Source organism: Leptosomus discolor, chromosome 7, assembly GCF_034619465.1.
Source record: "Leptosomus discolor isolate bLepDis1 chromosome 7, bLepDis1.hap2, whole genome shotgun sequence".
In the NCBI taxonomy this organism is placed as follows: domain Eukaryota; kingdom Metazoa; phylum Chordata; class Aves; order Leptosomiformes; family Leptosomidae; genus Leptosomus; species Leptosomus discolor.
In genome coordinates, this window is record NC_141397.1 from 39,228,345 (window position 1) to 39,250,454 (window position 22,110).

Here is a 22,110-nt window from a genome sequence, read left to right on the forward strand (position 1 = left end):
GTTTATGCAAATAGCTGCAGTTACATTATGTTTTAATACACGGACGAAGCACAGAAATCTTCCACGAAAGATCTTTCCCACTGCATTTTCCTCAGGGCAGCAGCTGAGCGCTCCCACATAGGCAGAACACACGGTCACAGAGCAGTCCAGATTTTCCTCCGGAATTGGTCGGTCATGTTCCCCGCCCTCCGGTTTCAATAACCCGGCCAGAGTTTCCTACAAGAGCGTCTTCTGAAGCGTTGCATGCAAAGGGCACCGGAGCTACGACCTCTTCCGCGCCGGGAAGAGGGAACCGCATCTCCGAGGCCCTCCCACCGGCAGCCCAGGCGACCGCAAGGCCCCGCGCTCCGCACAGGCCCCCAGGGCGCTCCTCACCACCCCGGCACCCCTAAGCAGCCGCCGTCGGCCGCCGCTCCGCCCCGCAGCCGCCAGCGGCCCGCTTCCTTCTCCCCAGCATCTCCTCCCCAGCACCCCTCCCGGCCGCCGCGCCGCCGCCTTCCCTCAGCCCCCTCCTCCCTCAGCCCCTTCCTGCGGAAGCGCCCGGAGGGGCTTCCCAGAGAGCCCCCAGAATGCTGGGGAAAAGGCTGTCCTTCCCCTCCAGAGAGGGGCTCTGCAGGCGGACCCCCCGGCCCCACCGAGGGAGGGGAGAGGACGGTGACCGGGACCGCACACGCACCTACCGGCCCGCGCCACACACAGCCAACCACAGCCACTACTGTCGCTGTCGCTGCCACCTCCGCTCCCGCGCGCCACCACCGCCAAGGGAGAAGGGGAGGAGCCGAGGCGCTCCCGCCCCGCCCCGCTCCTCAGGGCCGGCCCCCGGGGCGGTGCAGGACCGGCGCGCATGCGGCCGCCTTGTTCCCTTAGCAACCCGCGGGCCAAGGGAATGTGGGGGTGGGACTATTCGTAAGTTGGTAGGTCACGCACATCCCTCTTCTTTACCAAGATGGCGGCCGGCCCCTCGGCCTCGTACCCAGCATAGGCTTCGCTGCGGGCCTACTAGAGGTAAAGCCGTTCCCGGCGTCCGGTGGCGCCGGCCGCGCGGGAGGGCAGCGGGGGGTGGGGAGCGCTTCAGACAAGCGGGAAGGTGGGCGCGGGCCCGGCTCCGCCGCCGGGCGGGTTCCGGTGCCTCCAACAAGATGGCGGCAGCAGAGAGACGGGCTCCGCGGGCGGAATGTCTAGCGAGTACCTGGCTCCGCTCTATGGTCCCGGCCTTTCCGATTGGCGCGGGGTGGGCCACGTGCCGCCGGGGCGCCCCCCCTAATCACCGGGCGGGGACTGCACGGAGGGGCCTGCCGCCGCCCCGGCCTCCCCCGCCCCCGCTCCCTCCGGCAGCGGCCGCCCCGCGGTGTGTCGGTGGCGGGGAGCGCGGCGGTGCCAACCTGGGAGCAGAGAAAAACCCTGAGTCATGCCCCGCTTCCCCTCCCTGCGGCGGCCGCCCTCCGCCGCGCGGGTCAGCCGGGGGTGTTCCTGGGCCGCCCCGGAGGGGACGGGGCTCAGGAGGGCTCGAACGCCTCCAGCCGTGACAGGCAGGGATGCGGTTGCCTTGCACCCCTTGGGGATGGTGGCAGACCCCGTCCTATGTCCAGAGGCCCGCTCTGCTTCGGCCTGGTTAAGAGTTCGAGCGTAAGTGTGATAGTCTTCTCTTGCACCGCTGGTGGGCCCCGGTCACGGGCTGCTCTGGATAGGGGTTTCTGCCTCACCTGCGGCTCTTCAGGTAGACCCAGCCACCTCTGCATGACAGAGGAGAAATTCTGCCTCTCTGCTGAGCTGCTCTCTGGTCCTGTGGTGTGGTTTTACTGCAGGTTATTTATAGAATGGGGTGATCCAGCAGTCAAGCAGAAGTGAAGAGGGTTAAGCGCAGGGAGTTCATGATCCTTGGGCCTGGCTTGGCTGTAGCTGAAGTGGCTTGACACACAATACGTAGCGCTTCCCATACTGGCCTTCCCCAAACAGCAGGAAGGATTCCCAACTGGCAACAGTAGCTCCTTCCACTGACAGAAGAGAAGGAAGAGAGCAGGTCATGCTGGGCATGTTAGTAATAACAGCAGCAGTTCACTCCTAACTGATGAGATTGAGCCAAGGTGCTTGAATTCATAGCTCTAGTTTAGCATTTGTATCCAAATTCACAACTCTGTGGATGGGAAGTGAAGGTTAGAGACATTCAGTTCCAAGGACTTGGAAGAAATAACTTCTTTTTCTATACTGTTGTGTAATGACAGAAAATTCTGCACACTGGTATGTGCTATATTGCTTTATTGCCTGTTTTCTGTTTAGTAAGGCAAGTGAAGCTGCTGCCCACTGATTTAGTATCTGGTTTTCCTACTGTTGCTATTCAAATGCTACACAATTGTTTTCAGTTAGTGTAACACCACCACACACACACCCTGCCCCCCAAACCAGACTGGAAAGTGGTACTTCGGGTATTGTTTCATAGGAGGACTGGATGTCTCTCCCTCTGGTACAGGAACATATAGCAGAGGCAAGGCTGGAAGGGAAACAGTAACATAGTTTGTAGCCGTGTGTCTGCTAAAACACTGTATCTCTAACCCTTTGCATGTTTAGATTTCAGCTGTTAGGAAAAAAAAAAAACAGTTCCTGTTTGTGTGTGGGTTTTCATGCAGCGTGGGCCAAATCATAGGTGGAGCCACCCACACACTCAAACCACAAAAAACCCTCAACCTTTTCTTTCTGAGAAAGTCAACAGTAGTGTAGTTTTTCACAGATCAGAATGACAGGCATAGGAAAAGCTATCACTAGATGTGGAGGTAACAGTATCTGGAGGCCTGTAAATGTAGGGCGGGAGAGGCGATGTAGCAGTCTAGCCTGAACTTTGCCACTGAGGCAAAACATAGTAAGCCTAGATAATTCTCAAAAGCAGTTTCCTAAGTGGCTTCTAAGAAGCAATTAAGAAAGATTGCTCTGTGTTTGTCCTATATAAATTGTTCCAGCGTTTCACTCCTGACAGTGTAACACATACTCCTGTCTCCTTCTTTGTTGCAAGTCAAGCTGATTTCTTGTTGTCTTCTTTCCCTCCTCTCCCCCAATTCTGCTGAAAAGGTGAAAAAATTATTACATTAGTTATGTATTAAAGGTTATTATGTTTCCCACTTTTTCATTAGTCTCAGTTCTTTCAACTGGGATGATCAAGGAAGAGATTGCCCCTTGATCTGGCATTGGATCATGACATTACACTATATAACATAATGATAATGGTAACGATAGTAACTTTTTTTTGGTAGAATAACGGCAGTTGTTCTTAGTCCGGTAGCTAGTCTTTTTTCCAGTTCACATTAAGTTTCCTCTGAAGACAGTAAGCTCTATTAGAAGAGAGCTCTGTAACCTTGGATTTCACAGCTGTTACCAGAGTGGAGAGCCAGCCCAGACAAGCCAGCCTGTGCAGTTTATACCTTTTCAGAGAAAACTGTCATGTTTTATTGGTTACACTGTTTCAGCCGATACTGTCTTTCCCAAAACATCCTCTGCACTTTGCATATAAAATCATGTTAAGGTGGTACAAATGCACTTAGGATTGTGCTGCTCTGAGAATTCAGGTAGTTCATCCAGGCCACTGTCAGTAGTCAGCAGTGGCACCGAGACCAGTCTAGAGTGGTTACACTGAATGTGGGGGTGTGGTTGAAATAGTTCATTCACCGTGACTGGGAGGGCATCTGACAATTCGAGACTTGGGTTTCTGTAAAATATCAGAATGATGAAATGTGAAATGAAACAACATGAAAATGTTGTTTCTCTTTGGAAAAAAAAAAAAAAAAAAAAGTAATTCAACAATGGTTCAACTTTGTTTTGTATTCAAGAACTCTACAGAAGGAAATCCTCGTGCCTATACTGTGCAGAGCTTCTAAAATGAACCTTAAAGCAAACTAGTAAGATTCTGGCAAGTGTCCTCATGGGTGTTTTGAAACTGGCAAGCAGTAAGGACAGGGACTGGAAACTACCTTTGCACTCTCCTTGCCTCCAGAAAGAGAGAAGTTACAGATCGATCAGTCTCATCCTGAGCAGGAGTAGGCACCCAAGCATGGCCTGGCAAGGCACCATAACAGTACATACAAGCCTTTTAGCACCCAGGGGATCAAGCGCAGTAACAGCCTCTGCTCTGTAGCATTACCCTTCTGGAAATGGTGTTACAATCTTGACGAAGACATGCACCGCTGAAGAAGTTGCAACAGGAGATTTTCAAGTGGGCTGAGAAAGGCACATTCACCTGGGATGGAACAAGTCTAACTTGTCCAAGAGCATGTTACTGAGAGGCCTAGAGCCTGTAAAACTTTTGCAACATGGGTCTACACAAGAATAAAGTAGGGGTTATTTGTATTAAAATACAAAAACAGATAAAGAAGGGATAGGAAAGTAAAACCCAGCTGCAGGATTAGGCCTCTGTTCCTCTTCCTTCCCTAACTTCAAAAGAAGAGAGCATTAGGCTGTATTGTGTAGTGTGGTGAGGGTTGCTGGTGGGGTTTGTTTTGCTTATTGGTTTTGCTAGGGCTTTGGTCTAGAAGCTATTCCAGTGGAGTCCATGTAACCAGAAGGCTGTGGTATTTGTTGTGGGCTGTGAGGCTGCTTTTGGAGTGCAAGGGAGGGTCCTGGTCAGCAGGGCCTGTGGGGGAGGGATTGTGTAGGAGCCCAAGAGACACCTTGAGCTGGTCTCCACAGCCCCAGTGCTTAAGGCAAGAGTCTAGCGTCCCGCATTTGGGGCTTGTTTCAAGAACTCTTTTCATTTTATAAATTCCTAGTTTTAGAAGAATACTTTTGGGTTACAGGCTTATCCTGGATGTGGAATTATACCTGAGAGAATTCGGCAGGTGGCTTTATATTTAGCTGTCCTTTAGCTTTAAAAGAAAGACTGTTTATGTTCTAAAAATCTGCTATTAAAATCTTGTGATTTACATTACCATCTTAAATGGAAAAATCCTGCATGCCTAATAATTCTAGTGACCTTTTTTCCTCATCTTCCTTCTGGGAACTCATGCTGCCCCATAGCTCTCCTGGTGTGACTTCAGTGGAAGGGAATTGGGGAGTCAGGTGGAAGAAATATCTATCAATAAACAAAGGGGAAAAGCTTCTTTATTTAGAATATTTTATGTATATAGAAGACTTTGGGTTGCTAGAAGACTTACGTGTTTAAGGTTTTAGTTCTAACAAGGAAGGTAGTCAGGCTGCGAGTGTTCTTGGTTTATTTTGTTTCATAAGAAGCTTATGTATGTTAAAGCCAAAGTGGTTCTTTTTTTCCATCATTTAGGTGATCTAAAGGTGTTTCTACCCACACAAGCCCTGGTGTTTTCCCAGCAGTCTTACAGAAATACAAGTATCCTTTCTAGCAGCTACCATGTAATAATACAGATGCTTTTCTTTGAACTTGCTAGTTGACACCACTTGTCTCTCACAACTGGTTCCATTTTGTTGAGTCTTGCATCTGGTAGCTCTTTCAATCCTCGACAATATCTACTAATATTTTGCAAATTTTTACTAGGTATGTTAGCATGTAAATAACTTTGGTACACTTATACCTCACAGTGCTAATTTCTTGACTTCAGCTGATTAAAAAAAACACCATTTGATTTAATCTAGATGTACTAAACTTTGTTTTGTGTCTGTGCATTCCTGCTTCTTGGGGAGGGCTAAATAGGCGGCTTCTCCGAAGAAAGTGGGGGCGTGGTTTTATGTCTGTGTTTGTGTTTAAGGAAGCCAGTTGAATTTCTGCTTACTACTCTGAATAAATCAAAATAGTAGTGGTATGGAGGGGTGGAGTGGGGACACAACACTTGTCATTACACTTGTAGTCCTAGCAATGCTCTCGCCTCAGGGAATTCTCTTTAATTGCACTTTTGGCAATTGTTGGACTTGGGAGGAAACCTCTGGCCCCGGCAGGAGCGACACGTGGCCCCCATTCCAGCAGCAGGTTCCTGAGCAGAGCTGAAGGGGTGGGCTCGGTCCAGCGGCCGTGTGGGTGCAGAGGGCTGACCTTGGCCACAGCTGCCCATGCCGCGGGAGCTGGCTGTGTTGCTGAGGCAGCGACAGAAGCATGTCACTCTTCTGTGAGGAGCAGGGGTTGAAGCAAGGAGCTATGTCCAGCTAGTCACAAAAGGGACGCTTGCAAAGCAGCGGGCAGAAAAAACAGGGAGAAACCTGAGAGGAAAGAGGGACCGCAAAAGGCTGTTAGACAAAGTCATGATGACTTTAACTTCAATGGAAAAACAGGACTGGGAGAAGGGAAGGTATTGGTTCAGTAGCTGTAATACACCAAGAAATGATATTCACAGGAAAAGTTTTGCTTTTGATAGGATTGAATAGCACAGTAATATTCATGTGACCTCCCTTAAATGACACTGCTTAATTTAATTGTGAAGCAAAATGGATTTGCTTGTTGATGCAAAATGGAAGTAGTACAAGATTCACTTCCACTCAGCAGCACAGTGTCTGGAACTGTTTTCCAGAAACAGCTTTGTCATCTTTTCTAAAGATTTTTCACTGATGAGAAAGAACCATTTGGGAAAAGTTTGTGGATGGAACAGAGAGATTTATTTAGCATTAATGGAAGAAAAGAAAACAAACAAACAAAAACCACCCAAACCCAACAAACAGAATTCAACAAGTGACTTGCGTGTAAACATATGTCACAAATTGGGGTGATTCTGGTAAAAGCATCCGTGCATATAGCTTGTGCGTACACCATACCTTTTACCTGCACGAGAAATACCTGTGAATGAAAATTTCTGGAAGCGAGTACTGGTGTCATGGCAATTGATACTTATGTGCTGTAGCTGTGCATGTAGCAGTCTGGCATCCCAGAAACTAACTGGATTTTAAGGAGGAAAGACTTGGAACCCTGCCCTGACTATTACTATTCAGCTTGGAGGTGCCAGGACCCAGCCTTTTCCCTCTGTTACTAAGCTGATAATTGCTTGTTGGGGTCTCTGTCAAAGCCCGTAAAAGTGCCATCTGACCTGTACACAGGCCAGGTGATAAGGTCTGTATTGGGGCTCTGGTTTTAAAGGAAGGTTACCAGTATCATATCTCACAGTAAATACCATGAAGCAGGTATGGCTAGCTTTCTTAAAGCTAACCTCTGGCATATTTTTCATGAAGGATTGGATAACTGGATAATTGGATAATCATTCAAACATCAGGCTTGGTTTAGGGTATTGGTGCATAGCATGGGCATCGCTCCCCTGTCCCTTTTCCCCCACTAGTTTTCCTTGACTGGTGTTTCAAAGGTTTTGTAGTGGGTTGTCTGAAAAATTAGCAAAGGCCTTTTTTTAGAGGAACACGGAACACCTTGATGGCTATTGCTCAGTTCCGGTGGTGCCACCTGCAGTAGTACCACTTGCTGGGTCTCTTTCTGTTGTTTCTAGTACTGTGTTTCTGTCCATCTCTAACTTTCTGACACTGAGATTTATTTCACAAAATAAACTGGATATTGGCCAAAGATGAGCAACAAAGAAATCCTAGGCCAGTCTGTGTGGCAGGAACAAGGACATCGGGCATGGGATGGGTACGTGGGTCGAGTTAGGAAAAAGGAAGAGCATAAGGGTCAGAGTTGATGTGAGGAAGATTTCCCCACTGGCAGGGACAGAGGCAAAGCCGGAGAAAGCCCCAGTGCGGCAAAAGGCCAGGAGCGATCAAGATGGACTTGTTGCTGCTTGCCCTAGCTGCGGCCTCGGGTGAGAAGTTGGGGGTGTTTGTCTCTCTGCAACGGGCACTGGAGACTGTGTGGGCTGTCTGACTTCCCCTGCCCTTCCCAGAGAGGGGAGCAGGGCTCTGCTCTTTGAAACCATGCCCCAACTGTTTCCATTCCACAGCAGAAAGTAAGTTTGCTGTTATCTCGGTTCGAGTGATAAAGCTGAACATAAACATGTGTTGGGGCAGTTGAAAGGCAAGGTGAGAACAACTCACAGAGCAGGCAGGGTGAGCTTAGGGATGGGAATATGTTATGGTTGACCTGTTATTGCATATGCTTTTGTTTTCAAAATGAATACCTCAGCAGTTGTATAGCCTGCTGGGATTTAGGCGCGTGGTCTTACAAGGACCCTTGAAATCTCTGGAGAATACAAAGTTGTGGATATGTGACCGTTGCTTAAAAGTAGAGCTGGTTAAGTAACATTGAGGAAACTTAAAAGTGAAGTTCTACACCTGGTCTTATAAAGTTTCATGAAATTAAGATACTGAGTTGATGGCTCGGATCGTGGTAGAGTTGTGGGTAAAAATGAGAGCAAGCAGTGAGTATTTAGAGATGTTTAGAAGTTCTTGGAAATTTAAGAAATGTTAACCCCTCTATTTTATTTGAAACCTTATATTACTCAGGGCACTATTCTGTTAATCAAAAGAAAATACAATGTGTGGGTGGAGGACTGTGCAGCACAAGGTATCAAAGCAAAAAATTTGTACCTACAATGGCACACATACCGTTCTCATTTACCCCAAAGATGAGCAGGGTGGGACTGGAAATGATTCAGTTATGAAAAGAGATTTTAAGTGTAAAATAGTATTATTAGTAAGAATTAGTGGAAATAGTTTTACTCTGAGGTGTCTGGGGGTGTGGGGGGGTGTGTCTGGGGGTGTCTGAGGGGGTGTCTGGGGGTGTCTCTGTGGGTGGGGGGGTGTCAGGGTGTGTCTGTGGGGGGGGGGCTGTGTGTCTGGGGGGGGGTGTGTGCGGGTGTGTGTCTCTCTGTCTCTCTGTCTCTTCTTTTATAGCAGGCTTAGAGTGCCCTTGCAGATTTGGAAGAGAAGACTGTCTGGTTTTTCACTGTCAGTTTAGATCACTGTGATGTAATTCTCTCTAACACATGAAGAGCCTTTTGCTTGGCCTAGTACAGATTAGGAATTAGTGCTTGTCTGTGGATATGTTGAGCCCCTGTTGCATGTGCTATGAATAGGACAAAGGAAAGGCTGTGCTTAAATAGCAAGGGTCCTATCATCGCTTTTAAAAAGTGGCAGTTGGAATCAGATATTTACTTTAATGCCTTTTCAGAGGAATTGCTGCCAAACAGAAGATTTTTTGGGTTTTTTTCAATTTCAAATTGTTTTTCCCCCACAAACAAAGCACTGGCCTCCCTGCAAGTTTTGATTATTTTGTCCTTTTGAGGTACTTGTTTGTCACAATAATGCTAACTTTTCTGGGTCGTATTTTCAAACTGCTTATGGTAACTGAAAGCTAGAAATAAAGAAAAAAAATTGCAAAATTGGAGAGTCTTGTGAAGCCATGTGACTTGGGGAACAGGAACTGGGAGGAAGACATACCAGAGCACATAGAAAGTTTATGAAAATGGAGCTCTGGCATTTTCTTAAGTCTTTGTTATCCAATAAACATTAGTAACTGAGGAATCTTTAAAATCTTTCAAGGAGCCGTGAACAACCTTGCCTAGGTTTTTCTGTACAATACCTAGAATCAAAGTAGCTAAGCAAGGTTAAAAGAAGCAAAACAAAACACAAAACAAACAAAAAAAAAAAACAGGGAAAAAAAGAAAAAAAATAAAACAAAACAGGCAAAAATAAAGGTCTTTTTATGGTTTCCATGCTTAAGTTGCAAATTGTCCCCCTGCCCTCTGAAAAATGTCAATTAGGGTGTCTCATTTGATTTGCCATGTAATTTGTTTGGGTTTTTTTCATTTGCTGTATATATTTATCTAAATGAGGCTCTGAAAAAAAGTGGTTGTCACCTTTATAAACTGCTGTAAGCAGGTCCTCAAATTCTGCCCTGCAAAACATCAGCCTCAGAATACCTGTAGGAGGGTCTCGGGCAGCATGGGGACAAGTTCAAGCAAGAGGACACAGTCAGCTTTACATTTGCTATTATATGACAGTCAATCTGAAAAAGGGTATGTTTGGGACTTGCAAGTCCCTCGCCTTTCCAAGCTACGTGATGTGTAGTACGTGAGAGTTTCTGGCAACATCTCTTTGGAAAAAAAAAAAAGTTGCCACGTGTTCATTTTATATTGCAGTTACCAAGGGAGAGGGAACAAGAGACACTGAAAAGGTAAACAAAAGAACTCCAACCCAGTACCCAAAGGAGGGTGAAGCAAAAGTTTCGTTTTGAAGAACAGAAAGGAAATAGCCCGTGCTTTGTTCTGCAGTATCTCCACAGTCCTCACTTCTTGGATGACTGTGATATTAGCCGGCTTTGGGAAGTAGCTCTCAGCTGATTATTTGTGGAAGGGTTTTTTCTTCTGCAGTGCAGGTTGAACAAAGAGCAGTGCTGCAGCACCACTCCGAAAGCACCTGTGTATGGTGAGCACACAGTGGTGGTGATTTAAATTAAGAAGCGTGTTCAGATCAGCATAAAGAGCCAAAATTGAAATTAAAGATTCTGACTGCAAGCAAGAAACCTCTTTCACTGTTAGGGTAGTCAGGTAGTGGAATAGGTTGCCTGGAAAGTTAATGCAGCTTTGGAGGTTTTCAAGACCTGGCTGATGAAAGCCTTGAACGCCCTGGCCTGACCTGGCTTCGAGCAGGAGGTTGGACTAGACACCCCAGAGACTCGGACCTCCAACCTGTTGTCAGATGTCCTGAATTTCTGTGATTTCTTTTGCTTCTGCTACTCTGTGCTATTGCAGTTTTCCAGGTGATATATTGGGAATCTTTGTTTTCTCTCTTTTCCCACACTTAAGTCAGTGTTTTGCTTTGCTGTGAAACTGTGAAGCAACATAGGAAGAGACTTTGTTTCACTCTGTCTCTCCTGTTTAAGTGTTCCTCTTCCAGGTGTTTGCTGGCTCCCCAAGGCTGAGAACCTGAAATTTGCTTCTACTTTGACAACCTTTTCAGTTCCTAAATTTGCCTGTAACCATCTGTGAGATACAGGTGGGAAAATCACCTCAGTCATTCTTTGTCTGAATGTATTCTATTTTGATCTCATGCCATTTAGTATTGGTTATTTGAAATCCTGACTTCTCCTGAAAGCCAAGTTTGTGTTAAATAATCGGATTTCTCTCCCCGTGTAAGTGGAAGGATGGACTCTGACCTGTCCTCTGTGGCTTCCTTTTGCTTTGCTTTTGGATTGATTTTATTAAACTGTCCATTGACTTTCTTCCTCATCTCTGAAATGGCATTTGTTTTGTCATAGCCCCTGGCATCCAAGGATCGTGGTGTTCTGAACAACCTGAAATGAAATAATGAATCCATAGAGTAAATGAAGACCTCTGTGTGTGCACAGCCAGGGCAACTGGGAGAATTTCACCGGTCAGTTCACCAAATCAGCAGCAAAACTAAGAGTAGAGCTCGAGTTGCTTAACTGGTTTGTCTGCATTAACCACTAAATCTACTTTTCTCATCATGTCCCCCTGTAAAACATGCATATCTACCCCTTAACTAGCAGCTTTTCCTCTCTCTGCAGTCAGAGGGCTTGAAGCTGCTTGTTCACACTAGAACTCTGTCCACACCAGTTAAGTTGCTTCTGTTCCTCCTATCTATCTTGCTTGCCCCTTTTCATAGAGCACCTGTGATACTCTAGGAAGGGCAGTGTATGTATTTTTTTTTTTCTAGCTGGTGGCTGCATAATTTTATTGTCAGGAATATTGTCAGTGCCTAGGAAATAAATAAATCTTTTAAACAACTGTTTTGGCCTGAGAGGCCTGCTGAGGTTGGTCACCTTCCTTCAATGTCTGGTCAGCTCTTCTGCAAGAGAATTGCCCTCGATAAACAATGTGGGTTTACCAGGAGGAAGGAGAAAGGCAAGTGGTGTTGCACTCCACTGGGACCCCTTATTTATACCACGTAGGTCCCATGTGAGACAAACATACGGTCGCTCCTCTTCCTTCCACCTCCCTTCCTTCTTCATAACACGACTAAAGGGCTGGAGTTGGGATTAGTGTGTAGGCTCAGGTAGACTTTTCACTTTCTACCAGCAGTTCTTTACTTGGTGGGCCTCAGAAGGTGGTGGGGCTGTATTAAGTACAGCCAAGGGGCAGAATTTAGCCTACGGGATTGTTTCTTCCTAGTACTGATGTGCAAATGGGAAGAGAGGTGCCTGACTTGCACATCCCTGGAAGCTTCCTTCCTCATGGAAGATAAAGAAAATCTGGTCTCGAAGCCGCTGAGACATAAGCAACATGGATTCACATTCTTTTTATGATGAAACTTTTTTCATTCTCTTAGCAGAAGGATCTATATAATTTGACCCTTAACTTCAATTTAATGGAGGTTTTCCTGTGGGAATAAAAACATTCTATTGGACGATCGCATGGCAAGCCACACTTGATAGCTTTAGAGCTGAGAGGCATATCTTGCTTGATTTGGCTGAGAACCCCAGGACTCTGGCATACAAGTAACCTGCATCCCGAATCCTCTTCCACTTCTTTTTCTAGTGTGATCCAAAGTATTCCCCCACCCCTTTTCTCTTCATGCCACTGGTGAGGGATGTGCTGAAGTCGGTACTTTGAGGAGTAGTTCTTTTGTGGTGGTGTTTGACTTCAGCGTGTGGGATAAGCACCCAGAGTACAAAAAGGGTGCTTATTTGTACAGTTTTAGAAATCTGGAGTTATATTTAACAGGAAAAAAAGTCACAGCACACACTCTTTGGAGCATACTTGGGTTGCTTTCCAAATAAAGCTTGCAGTTTCTGGCAGGAAAAATAGGGATCTCTTAGAACAACAGAAAATGAGAACAGGCTAGAAGAAATCCTCTGCAAAATCCTAGCTCAGCTGAGGGCGAATGTTCCAGGAAAGACCAACCTTTTTGTGGTCTTTGCTCCAGTGGTTTAAGGAGCTGAATTTCCTCTCCCTTTGGTGTGATTATGGAAAGCCTCTTAACTCATCAACCTTTGCTTTCAACCTTTGCTTTCACACTGGTGAACTTGTGTTCCAAAACATCAAACCGCAAACCTCTTCAGCGTTAGTCTTATTTCTGTGTGTTTCGTATTTTTGCTGGTCCCATTTCTGTGTCCTCCCTCAGACTGGTGATACGAGCTGCCAGTTTGATAAGCTGTGGAAACTACGCATTGCCCAGTCCTTCACCCTTTCTGTGGCATATTGGTGCTCTTCTATGGAGGCTTCCTTTTCAGTTGTTCTCACAAGTCATGAAACCAGGGTCTACTGTAATGCTGCCAATATATGGGATGCTAGAGGGAGAGGGGTGGGTTGATGTTTGTCAAGGGGTTGGATACCTTCTTCTGTCTCCTTTCCCCTCAGCTACCAAAAATTCCTGTGCCTAGCTTATAGAGGAGCCATTTTTCACACATCTCCATGGCATATTATTTTATTTTTTTTCGATGTGAGGTTGCACTTGTGGGCAACTAGAGAGAACAGGTACCAAGCAGCCCCTGCAGGCCTCTCTCTGCTTGTACCCCCATTGCCTTACTGAAGTCGAGGGACGGGGTAGGTCGCGGGTGGTCCATGTTGTGCTGGCAGGTGGAGCAGCAGGTTGAAATAGGCCTCCTAGCACCCTCTGTATGCTCTTCTGTCCATGTGCAGGACACTTCTATATCTAATGTGGCAGGAAAGGTAAGCTCTCCTTTCCTGCTACCCTCTTCCCCCATGGAAGATTCTCCTCTGAGGAGAAAAGCCTGTGACAGGTTTCCTTCAGCAGAAATCATTATTTGAGGGTAGCGCACAGCAAGATGCTCTAGGCCTTCCAGTAACTTCTGGGCCTGGCAGGCTTCCCTCCTGCCACTTGCAGCTGCAAATAAAGGAAGAGCTACAGAAACATGTGGGGAACGTTCCCTCTTAAACAGTCCCAGAGAGGAAGCTGTGATAAAAGCCAGAAATCCATGATGTCCTAGCAACCCCAGTGGCTGCAGCAACACTACATGGAGCAGGAGAGGGGCATTAAAGTTTGTCCCATAGGCACAAGGTGGCACGTCCCCACAGAGGGCTGCTGCAGAACCAGATAATGGGATGGAGTTGAGGGAAAAGGATGTTGGTGTTTCAGTAAGATGCTCTTGTCTGGGGCTTGTGATGCTCCTCTGGTTCCCTGGCACAGGGGATCACAGAACTTACCAGGGCAGAGTTAATTGGACACAGCAAAGTTAGAGTGTTGAAAGGAGGCTGCTTCCTTTGCACTGGGGAGATAAAATAAACACAAGGGAGTGAAAGCACCAGAAAAGCATCACGCACCTCGAGCGAGGTTTGGAGCTAGGCTCTGAGTCCCAGTTCACAACCCCGCCCTCACTTCCAGCTGCTGCCTGAAAGCAGAAGTGTCCAAAGTCTGGAGGTGCTGCGGTTTGCCCAGGTCTCTGAAGCTCTGCTTTTTCATGAGCCACGTCTCCCTCAGCAGGCACCGGCCTGCTTGCTTGTCTTATGGGGTGCTGCTGGCATCCACAGCCCAGGTGGTTTTTTTGTCAGAGAAGCCTGAGCCAAGTTCTTGGAGTGTATATGACGTGGCAGCAGTGGTTGCTGCCTTTCTGTGCGGCAGCCCCATGCTTGGAGCAGTATCCCTGCATCCTTGCAGAGACCAACAGACTTTTTGAGGAGAGGCCGGGGCAGGGGTAGATGGATCATCATGGTGCCTCGGTAGGGTGTCAACTCTTGACGACTTTTCTCCTCTTCCCTTTGACATACTTCCCGATTTCACCCACAAGTGTATTTTTATTTACAGTGAGAAATTGTTTGAGTCAAAAAGTTCCAGTGCTTTAATGATGTCTTCCCAGCTGCAGGATTAAGTAGGAAAATGGAGAAATCTCCTGCTCTTGTTCAATAACAATAAGTAATTATAATTTTACTTAAGGCTAATACCATCCATGTTTCCATAAATACAGCACAGGAATATCTCTAAAAATTGCTGCATATAATCAAAAGCAGTTATTCAAAAGACCCCAAACTTCTGTGGTCAGAGCTCCACAAAGCAGGTTCTTGCGTCTAGTTTGCCAGGGTCTAGGAGAGACTGAGGCATGAATGAGAAAACCAGTCACTCAGTGCAAGTTGTGAATAATGAGGAAAATGAATCCTGTGTAGGGAAATGGACACAGACTGAGCTAATGCAAAAATCAGTTCGAATTCCATGTATTTTTAGACTGATGTGACTTTTTTTCCCCCCCCGCCTCAGTTCCCTGAGGGTGCAGGGCTAATAATTGAAAACATCTATATTGCACAAACTTTAATAAACATCCTCTCTGCAGGAAAGGATTGTGCTTGCTGGCTTGCCTCTCCCCTCCTTTGCTCTTCCCCATTTCCAGATTAGCAATTGGGATAAGAAAGGGGCAGTGGGGGTGGGTGGTAGGTGTTTATTTTTTTAAAATCTTGCTCTTACCTTGACCCTTCTCCTGTCTGCAACCTCAGCATCGGGTAGCTGCTGCTTTGACAGAGGCTGAGGAGGAACAACAACTGGCTTCTGGGGCTGGAGCCTCAGTATCCTCCACCGGGCAGAAGCCCCAGCTCTTTGCTGCTCTCCGGTGCCAGCCGTGGTTTTAAGACTGCTCAGAGCCCTCGTGAGCCGCTCCAGCTCACTAACCCTTCGTGAAACCCGCCTCAGCCAAACAAAGTCGGTAATTCTCAGCTTCGAGGAGCTGAACTGACCCCTGGGACCACAGAAGGGCCCGGGCGGGCGCCGGGGGCGGCCGGGCGGGCGGGCTCGGTTCTGCAGCCACCCTAGCCCTCGCGTCCCCTGGGCGGGAGGCACTTTCTGTACGTGAATCCGTCGTTAGAGGGAAGACGGCCGGGGGTTTTCACGCGGGTGTCAGCCTGCGGTGGGGGAGCAGGCGGCGGCTCAGCCCTGGGGGCGCGGGGTGGGAGCCACCCGCGGCTCTCCCCTCCTTCGCCGTGAAGTTCGCCGGGCCGGGCGGCGGGAGCGGGACCGCCGCCAGAGCCGCAGGCTCCGGGCTAGCCCGCTGCTCCGCTCCGCTCCGCTCGGTGGGGCGGCGCGGGGCACGCGTGGCGGGCCGGCCCCGCCGGGAAGGGGCATATCCCGCTGACGTGCGGGCCGGGGATTGGCAGCGGCCCGGCCTATATAGGCGCAGGGGCGGGCGCCGCGCCGCTCTCCCAGGAGCGCTCCGGTTCTCTAGCAGGGCGGGCGAGCGGTCACCGGCCGGAGTGAGTCACGGGGCACGGCTCCGCCGACGTGGAGGTTGGGGGGGCAGGGGGGGCGGCCCGGCCCCGTCCGGCTTCCTCCCCCCGGGTACCGATGTGCCGGCGCCGCCGGGAAACTCCGGGCCAACTTCCCGCCGGCCAGGCCGGGCAAAGTCCGGCGGAGGCCACTCCGGGACGAGGGCATTCGGGGCAGCCGGAGGCGGGAGGGGGGGGGTCTGGCCGCGGCGGCTTGGCCTCGGCCGGTGCAGGCACCGCTGTGCCTGCCGGCAGCAGCTGCCGGGTAGCGCCGGCGTGCGGCGCCGTCCCGGGGCCGGGCTGACGGGGGCGCTGGGCCCGCGGGTGCGTGAGGAGGGGGCGGCCCGGCCCGGGGCGTGGGCCCTCTCGCCAGGAGGAGAGGGGTAGCGGCGCGGGTCGGAGCAGCTCCATGTCGTCCCCGGCGCTCGGAGGGTTTGCGCCTGGGACGAGCCAAAACGGTCGGCCACAGACATTCGTCCAGCGCTGGATCGGCCCGCGAAGGGCCGGGGCCGAGCGGCCCCGCTCCCGCCGTGACCAGAGGGGCGAGCGCCCCGGCCCCGCTCCCCAGGCCGCCGGCGGGGGCGAACGGGCGTCAGGAAGGTGCTAACGCCGGACTCGGGACAGGCCGTGCCCGCCCAGCCCCGCGCCTGCCTCGCTGACGCCACCGGCAGCTTTCCGGCGGCCGCGGAGCCGTGCTCAGGGGCTGTCACCGGCCCCCCCGCCGGAGCACCTTTCCCCCGCTTGCATGACGCGGCCGCCGCCGGCCTGCAGTCCGGAGGGCGACGCCGCGCCGGGGCTGCCGCTGCCCCCACCCCGTCCGCCGTGCTCCCGGCCCCTTGACCGCACGGGGGGTTGGGGTGCGCCCGCCGCCGCTGCCCCCCTCCCGCTCGGTCCCGTGTGGGGGGCGCGAGTGAGAGCGGGGCCCGACCGGGCCCTTTAAGGGTGCCGCCCCGCCCCGCCGCGCCGCCCCGCCCCCGGTGCCGGCAGTGCTGAGGTGGCGCTGGCGGCGCCGCCCGCCCTGGCCTGGCCTGGGCCGCGGGGCCTGGTGGCTCCCCCGGCTCGACTCGGTCTGGCGCAGCTGGGCATCGCGGGGGGAAGCAGAGGGGCGCCTCTCCGCCTAGCCCCGGGGAGGACGGGCGCTGCCCGAGGGGCGCGGCGGCGGTACCGGGCGGGCTCTAGGCGCCCCAGGCGGGAGGCGCTGCTCGAGGCCGGCTGCCCCTCTTGTTGCAGCGCCGGGGCCTGCCGCGCTCGGGGCCGGCCGGGTGCTCGTTGTTGGCGGGGCTCTGGTGAGCGGCTGGGCTGGCACAGAGCAGCGCCTGTCGGAGGGCAGGAAGGTGGTGGCTCATGGAGTTAGTGGAAGAGTAAATATAAGGGATAGGTCAGGTGTAAGTCCGGCTGTGTCAAAGGCACTGATCGTGTTGTGCTCTCAGATGTACTGCTTCGGGAATCGGCATGAAAGGAAAGACTCTGTCCTGCCACACAGGAGCTGGCCGCCTGTGTGATCCCTCCAAACCAAGGGGCCTGCACCTTCGATATCTGGGAAAGTTGGTCAGTTTTCAGAAAGCAGGCGTTTTCATATCTGACCGCTCATCCACCAAGAGATCGCCCTGCTCTGCGTGAACATCTGACAGAGGGCAGTGGATGCCACAACCAGCCCAGCCCTGTTGCTGCATGCAATCCTAGCTGCATCTGATTTTTACCTGCCTCGATTAACAAAATGCTAATATTTTTATTAAATACAGTGTTAAATACAGTGGAACTGGTGTTTCTCTCCAGAAGTTCTGATTGTATTGGCAGTGTAACTCATGCCTTTGCTTTTGTTTCTTTTCGTAGAAATGTTTCCCGTGTGGTTAGGTTTGGCCCTTGCTGGAGGTTATTTTTGGGATAATTTAGTTCTCTTTATTTGAAGTGTGCTCTAGACTTCTGAAACTTCTTTTGGCGCACAAAGCCAGCGCTACAGACAGTGTATAAACAACTAGGCAGTTTAAAACCTGTTGACCCAGTCAGCCACACGCTAGCATGATGTAGCTGTAACCTTAGTCTCAAAACCTGAAGTGGGAAGTCAAGGAGGTGTAGGCTCCAAATGCGATGCCTGAGCTGCTGGTTTTGATGTGTTTAAAATACCATTCTGATGGCCACCTCTGATTTTGGCCAGTGGTTAATCCCTGAGGCCTACAGTATCCCAGATGTTTGGGATTACTGGAGAAGAAGAGCATTTGTTCTTAGCTTGCTGTATGGGTGATGAAGCAGAAATTCATGCGGGTAAATGCTCCCCTTAGATTTCTCTTTGAATGTCTAGCTGTTCTCTGAGGTGAGAGCTGCAGGGAAGATCTCTGCAGCTGGTGTGGACACAGTGAAACCAGCAGCTGTGCCTTGAGGTCATGGCTCTCGGGCAGGTGCTGTATTGAGTGTCATTCACTGACTTCTCATCCCTGCCCTCCTCCTCTAAGGAGCAGAGCACATGCAAGATGAACCAGGTGGTGCCTTCCTGGGAAATGAGAGTTACAAGCACATCTGTGCCATTAGCAAGGCTCTACCCAGACGTTGGCAGCTGCTTGTGATGTCTAGGATGCTTCTTGCTCCTGCCCTCGTTCCTGTTCGCAGCTTGCTGTGAGGTGGTGGCACCCTTGAGCTGGAGGAGCCGGTGGCCGAGTCTGCAGGCCTTGCTGAAGTAGCCTGGGACAGGTGCCATGCCAGCAATGCGCGTTCCTTTGTTGCGCAGCAGCCTGAGGCACGCAGTCCTGTACCATGGACATGTAACCATGTGTTACACCATGTCGTAACTGCGGACAGGGAGGAGAACTCGGGTATTTCTCCGAGTTCAGGTTACTAGCTGCTCTTTTGTGTGTGACCAGCAAACGCCTTGCAGAGCCTTTGTGCGCTGCAACAGCTGTGCTTCAGACAGCATGGCTGGCTGGCCTGCTAGCTGCCGCCTCGTAGTAGCAGATCGTTACAGGATTAATTGCAACATGAGCTCTGGTGCTTTGATAGCACAGGTGGTGTTGCCTTGTGCCTGCTAAAGGGCTTGTTGAAGCAGGGGAAAACACTCCGGCCTTCACTGAGGTGCAGATCAGGCCTGTATGGCCCAGCTGCGTTACTGCTCTCTGTGTTCTTCCCTCCTTCCCTTCTGCCGCTGTCACCTTCCCTTTCTGTGTCACAGCATAAGTGTGACGTGAGACACCACATCAGTGACGCTGTGTCTTTGGGAACCTTTTCTGGCATGTTGGGAGGTCAGAAATGGTAACTCAGTTTACCGAAAAGTGTCTGAGTTTGCTGTTCAGAAGAAGGTCTGAGCAGCACTGCGGGGTTTGTGTGGGGACTCTTGTCCCATGAGCAGGTAGAAGCACTGGATTTTAGGAGTGCAAGCCCTGCAAGGGCATGCATAACCGCTGTGGGGTACTCCAGGTGTGGGGAACTGTTGTACGTCTGGCAGAGTGTGTACTGTACCAGCTTTTACATTTTTACTTATATTCCTAAACACTTTTTCAGTAAATCTGCTGATCCAGATGCAGGAGATGTCAAGCTCCCACCAACAGTGTATTTTTTTTCCTGGTTCTGTCTTGTGTACAGGTTTGAAATAGTCCATGTAAACCAGTGTGGGTTTTGTTCTTCCAACTCTCAGACTTAGGCCTGGAGTTCAGCGCCTGGTGCATGATCTTATTACAATAAAAAAATGAAGAGGTGGACTGACCAGCAGCTATGTGCGCATAGCCCTGAGTGTTTGACTTTGTTCGTGAGGATGTCTGTGTTGATTCACCCAAGCTCCACTAAACTACATTCCTAACTTCTGACTGATGGCAGTGTTGTTGGCAGGTTTTCAGGTTGTTAGTCTCCTCTGACTAGATGCTGATGCTCTTGCTTGCAACCTTGAAATTTGCTGTCTCTCTTGCACATCTGTTATTAATTGACTGTATTTTTGCCTGATACTGGATGGTTGCTCTTGTTGCCAGTGTGATGGAAGGGTAGCTACTGCAGGCTTCCTCTGTGGGGTTTAGGTAGATAGTGGTGTTGCTTGTAGCTCTAGTAAAACATGACAGAAAGTATGGTGAGATGTGACTCAGTGTGAGAACGTTCTGGATAGGGTGCAAGTTTGAAACACAGTACAGGCGGTGCTCTTTTGAAAGTTACAGTAATGGGGGTGTCATATTTTCCTGTTTTGGAGTAGTCACTTTTTTTTTTTTTTTTCCCCCTATAAAGCAAAAGCTGGCAGGCTGACAAACGGGCAGCTTACAGGACGGACTCTCTGGCTACTGACCATTTAGCTGGTAAGTTCTTATTTTGGGAGAGCCAAAGATCTTGCTGTTGCTAAGCTTGCGTATCAGAGTGGCTTTCTGAGTGTATCCCTAAGTCAGTGGCAGTTCAGGCACCTGAATAAGTCTTCAGGGAGAGGCAGAATCCTGAGCCCTTTTTGTTTTCTCTCCAGGGTTACACAATGGTCTTGGAGTGACTATCCAGACTTCAGATACTCATTTAAAAATTGCACACCATTAATAATTGATAGATTAATTAGAGTATGCTTTAACAATTTTTGGTGTGCCCCTTTCCAGTGACCTTCTTAGGTTGCACGTCCTCTGCCTTCTTAATGAGGAGTTCTGGTTTTGGTGACCACTGTGCTATGAGGAAGTATCCCCAGAGTTCCTATCTGGTTCAGCGAGAGGACTGGGCAGCTGACTGGCACTGTATGTGCTTTTCAAGAGGCTGACTGGAAAGGTGCTCAGTGCCACATACTTTGTCTTCCTGGAGTGACTTTTGTGCATCTTGAATGGTGTTGGTAATAGTGCTGCCACTGCTCTCTCTTCCAGTGGCATACCCGGATTGTGTGTGGGTGGGAAGTCGACAATGAGCTCCGTGGCAGTTTTGACCCAGGAGAGCTTCGCTGAACACCGCAGCGGCCTGACTCAGCAGCAGGTGAAAGGTGAGAAAACACACTTGAGTTGCTGTGATGTGCCTCTAAATACAGAGTGCACAGGCAAGGTTCCTCGCTGTTACCCAGGCTCGCTCCGTGCATCCACTTCCCCACAAGCTTGCAGACATTGCATTCTCCTCTCCTAGATTGGTGGCCCGCCAAACTGGCTTTCCACCAGCAGCAGCACAGTGGGGATGCTGCACAGTGCAGGGCCAAGAGGAGGCAAGCCTCAGGTCATCATTGTGTTCTGGCTAGCAATGCTGTCAGCTGTGGGACGGGGCACATGCAAGAGTGGGGCATTGAGCCTCATGGGATCAGTGTGCTGGGCTGTCGTTTCCTTCATTTGCTCAGCCAGGTACTGGGCAAAGTCAGTGTAACTGTATTAACTGACTCACTGGTGGGTTTTGGCACCCATCCTCCCGCTGCAAGCTGACCCGCTTGGCACGGCCCAGTGCACAACTGAGTCAAACATAAGGTACAGGCCTTGCCTGGACTCTGCCCTAACCATAGTGCTTCACTCTGCCTTCCTCTTGGGTGTATGTTTGTTTTATCCCCTTCTGACCTGCAGCCTCACTGCTCCTTTCACTTTTCTGCTCAGCCTGTTCTCCCCTAATTAAACTACTCTTGACAAAGTTGGCAGTAATGTGCTGTTTGCTGCCGCCCTGCACTTGCACATGCACTTCCTCCATCTGTAGTGCCAGCTCAGACAAGGCTGGTTATTCATGGCACCTACTGCAGTCTGTGCTGTGGTCACTTGTGCTCCAGACTTGATTGCACCACAAGCATAACCATAATAGGATTAATAGTAGTGCAGAAGTCATTTACCCTCCCTTGCTAGTGGTGCCTAAATACAATCACACTGCCTATGAACAGGGGCATTTCTGTGGGGAGAGCGTCTCATTTACCCTGTTTTCTTTATCCCAGTTACAGCTTTAAACTCTGAAGAAGAGAATGATCCTCCAACCTACAAGGAAGCCTTCCCTCCACTCCCTGAGAAAGCACCATGTTTGGAAGTTGCCCAGGAACCTGCTGGGCCCTGGAGCAAAATCCGACCAATAAAGGCTTCTGTCATCACTCAGGTTGGTGGGAGTGGGTGTCTTATCTCTCTCCTTTTCCTCCCTCCAAAAAGTACGTGAAGCAAAGCTTTCCGTCGAGTATGAAATCCTTAATGTGTCAGATTGACAGCCTCTTTGCTGTACTTTACCCTGGGGCATGAGGAGG

At 50.0% G+C, this 22,110-nt stretch overlaps 1 protein-coding gene across 3 annotated transcripts in view; it reads left to right on the forward strand.

The window, feature by feature from the left end:
• Nucleotides 1–912: 912 nt before the first annotated feature.
• The window catches only part of HDLBP (high density lipoprotein binding protein), a 40,852-nt gene continuing 19,654 nt past the window's right edge, over nucleotides 913–22,110 (forward strand). For 2 of the 3 annotated variants that reach the window (XM_086468648.1, XM_086468649.1), the window contains exons 1-4: nucleotides 913–1,005; nucleotides 20,181–20,248; nucleotides 20,786–20,898; nucleotides 21,814–21,968. In XM_086468648.1, coding sequence (XP_086324774.1) covers nucleotides 20,823–20,898; nucleotides 21,814–21,968 — 231 coding nt within the window. In that variant the 5' untranslated portion in view covers nucleotides 913–1,005; nucleotides 20,181–20,248; nucleotides 20,786–20,822. Of the gene's footprint in view, nucleotides 1,006–20,180; nucleotides 20,249–20,785; nucleotides 20,899–21,813; nucleotides 21,969–22,110 lie in introns of those variants that run through there. The other variant, XM_086468650.1, reaches the window with a different exon arrangement.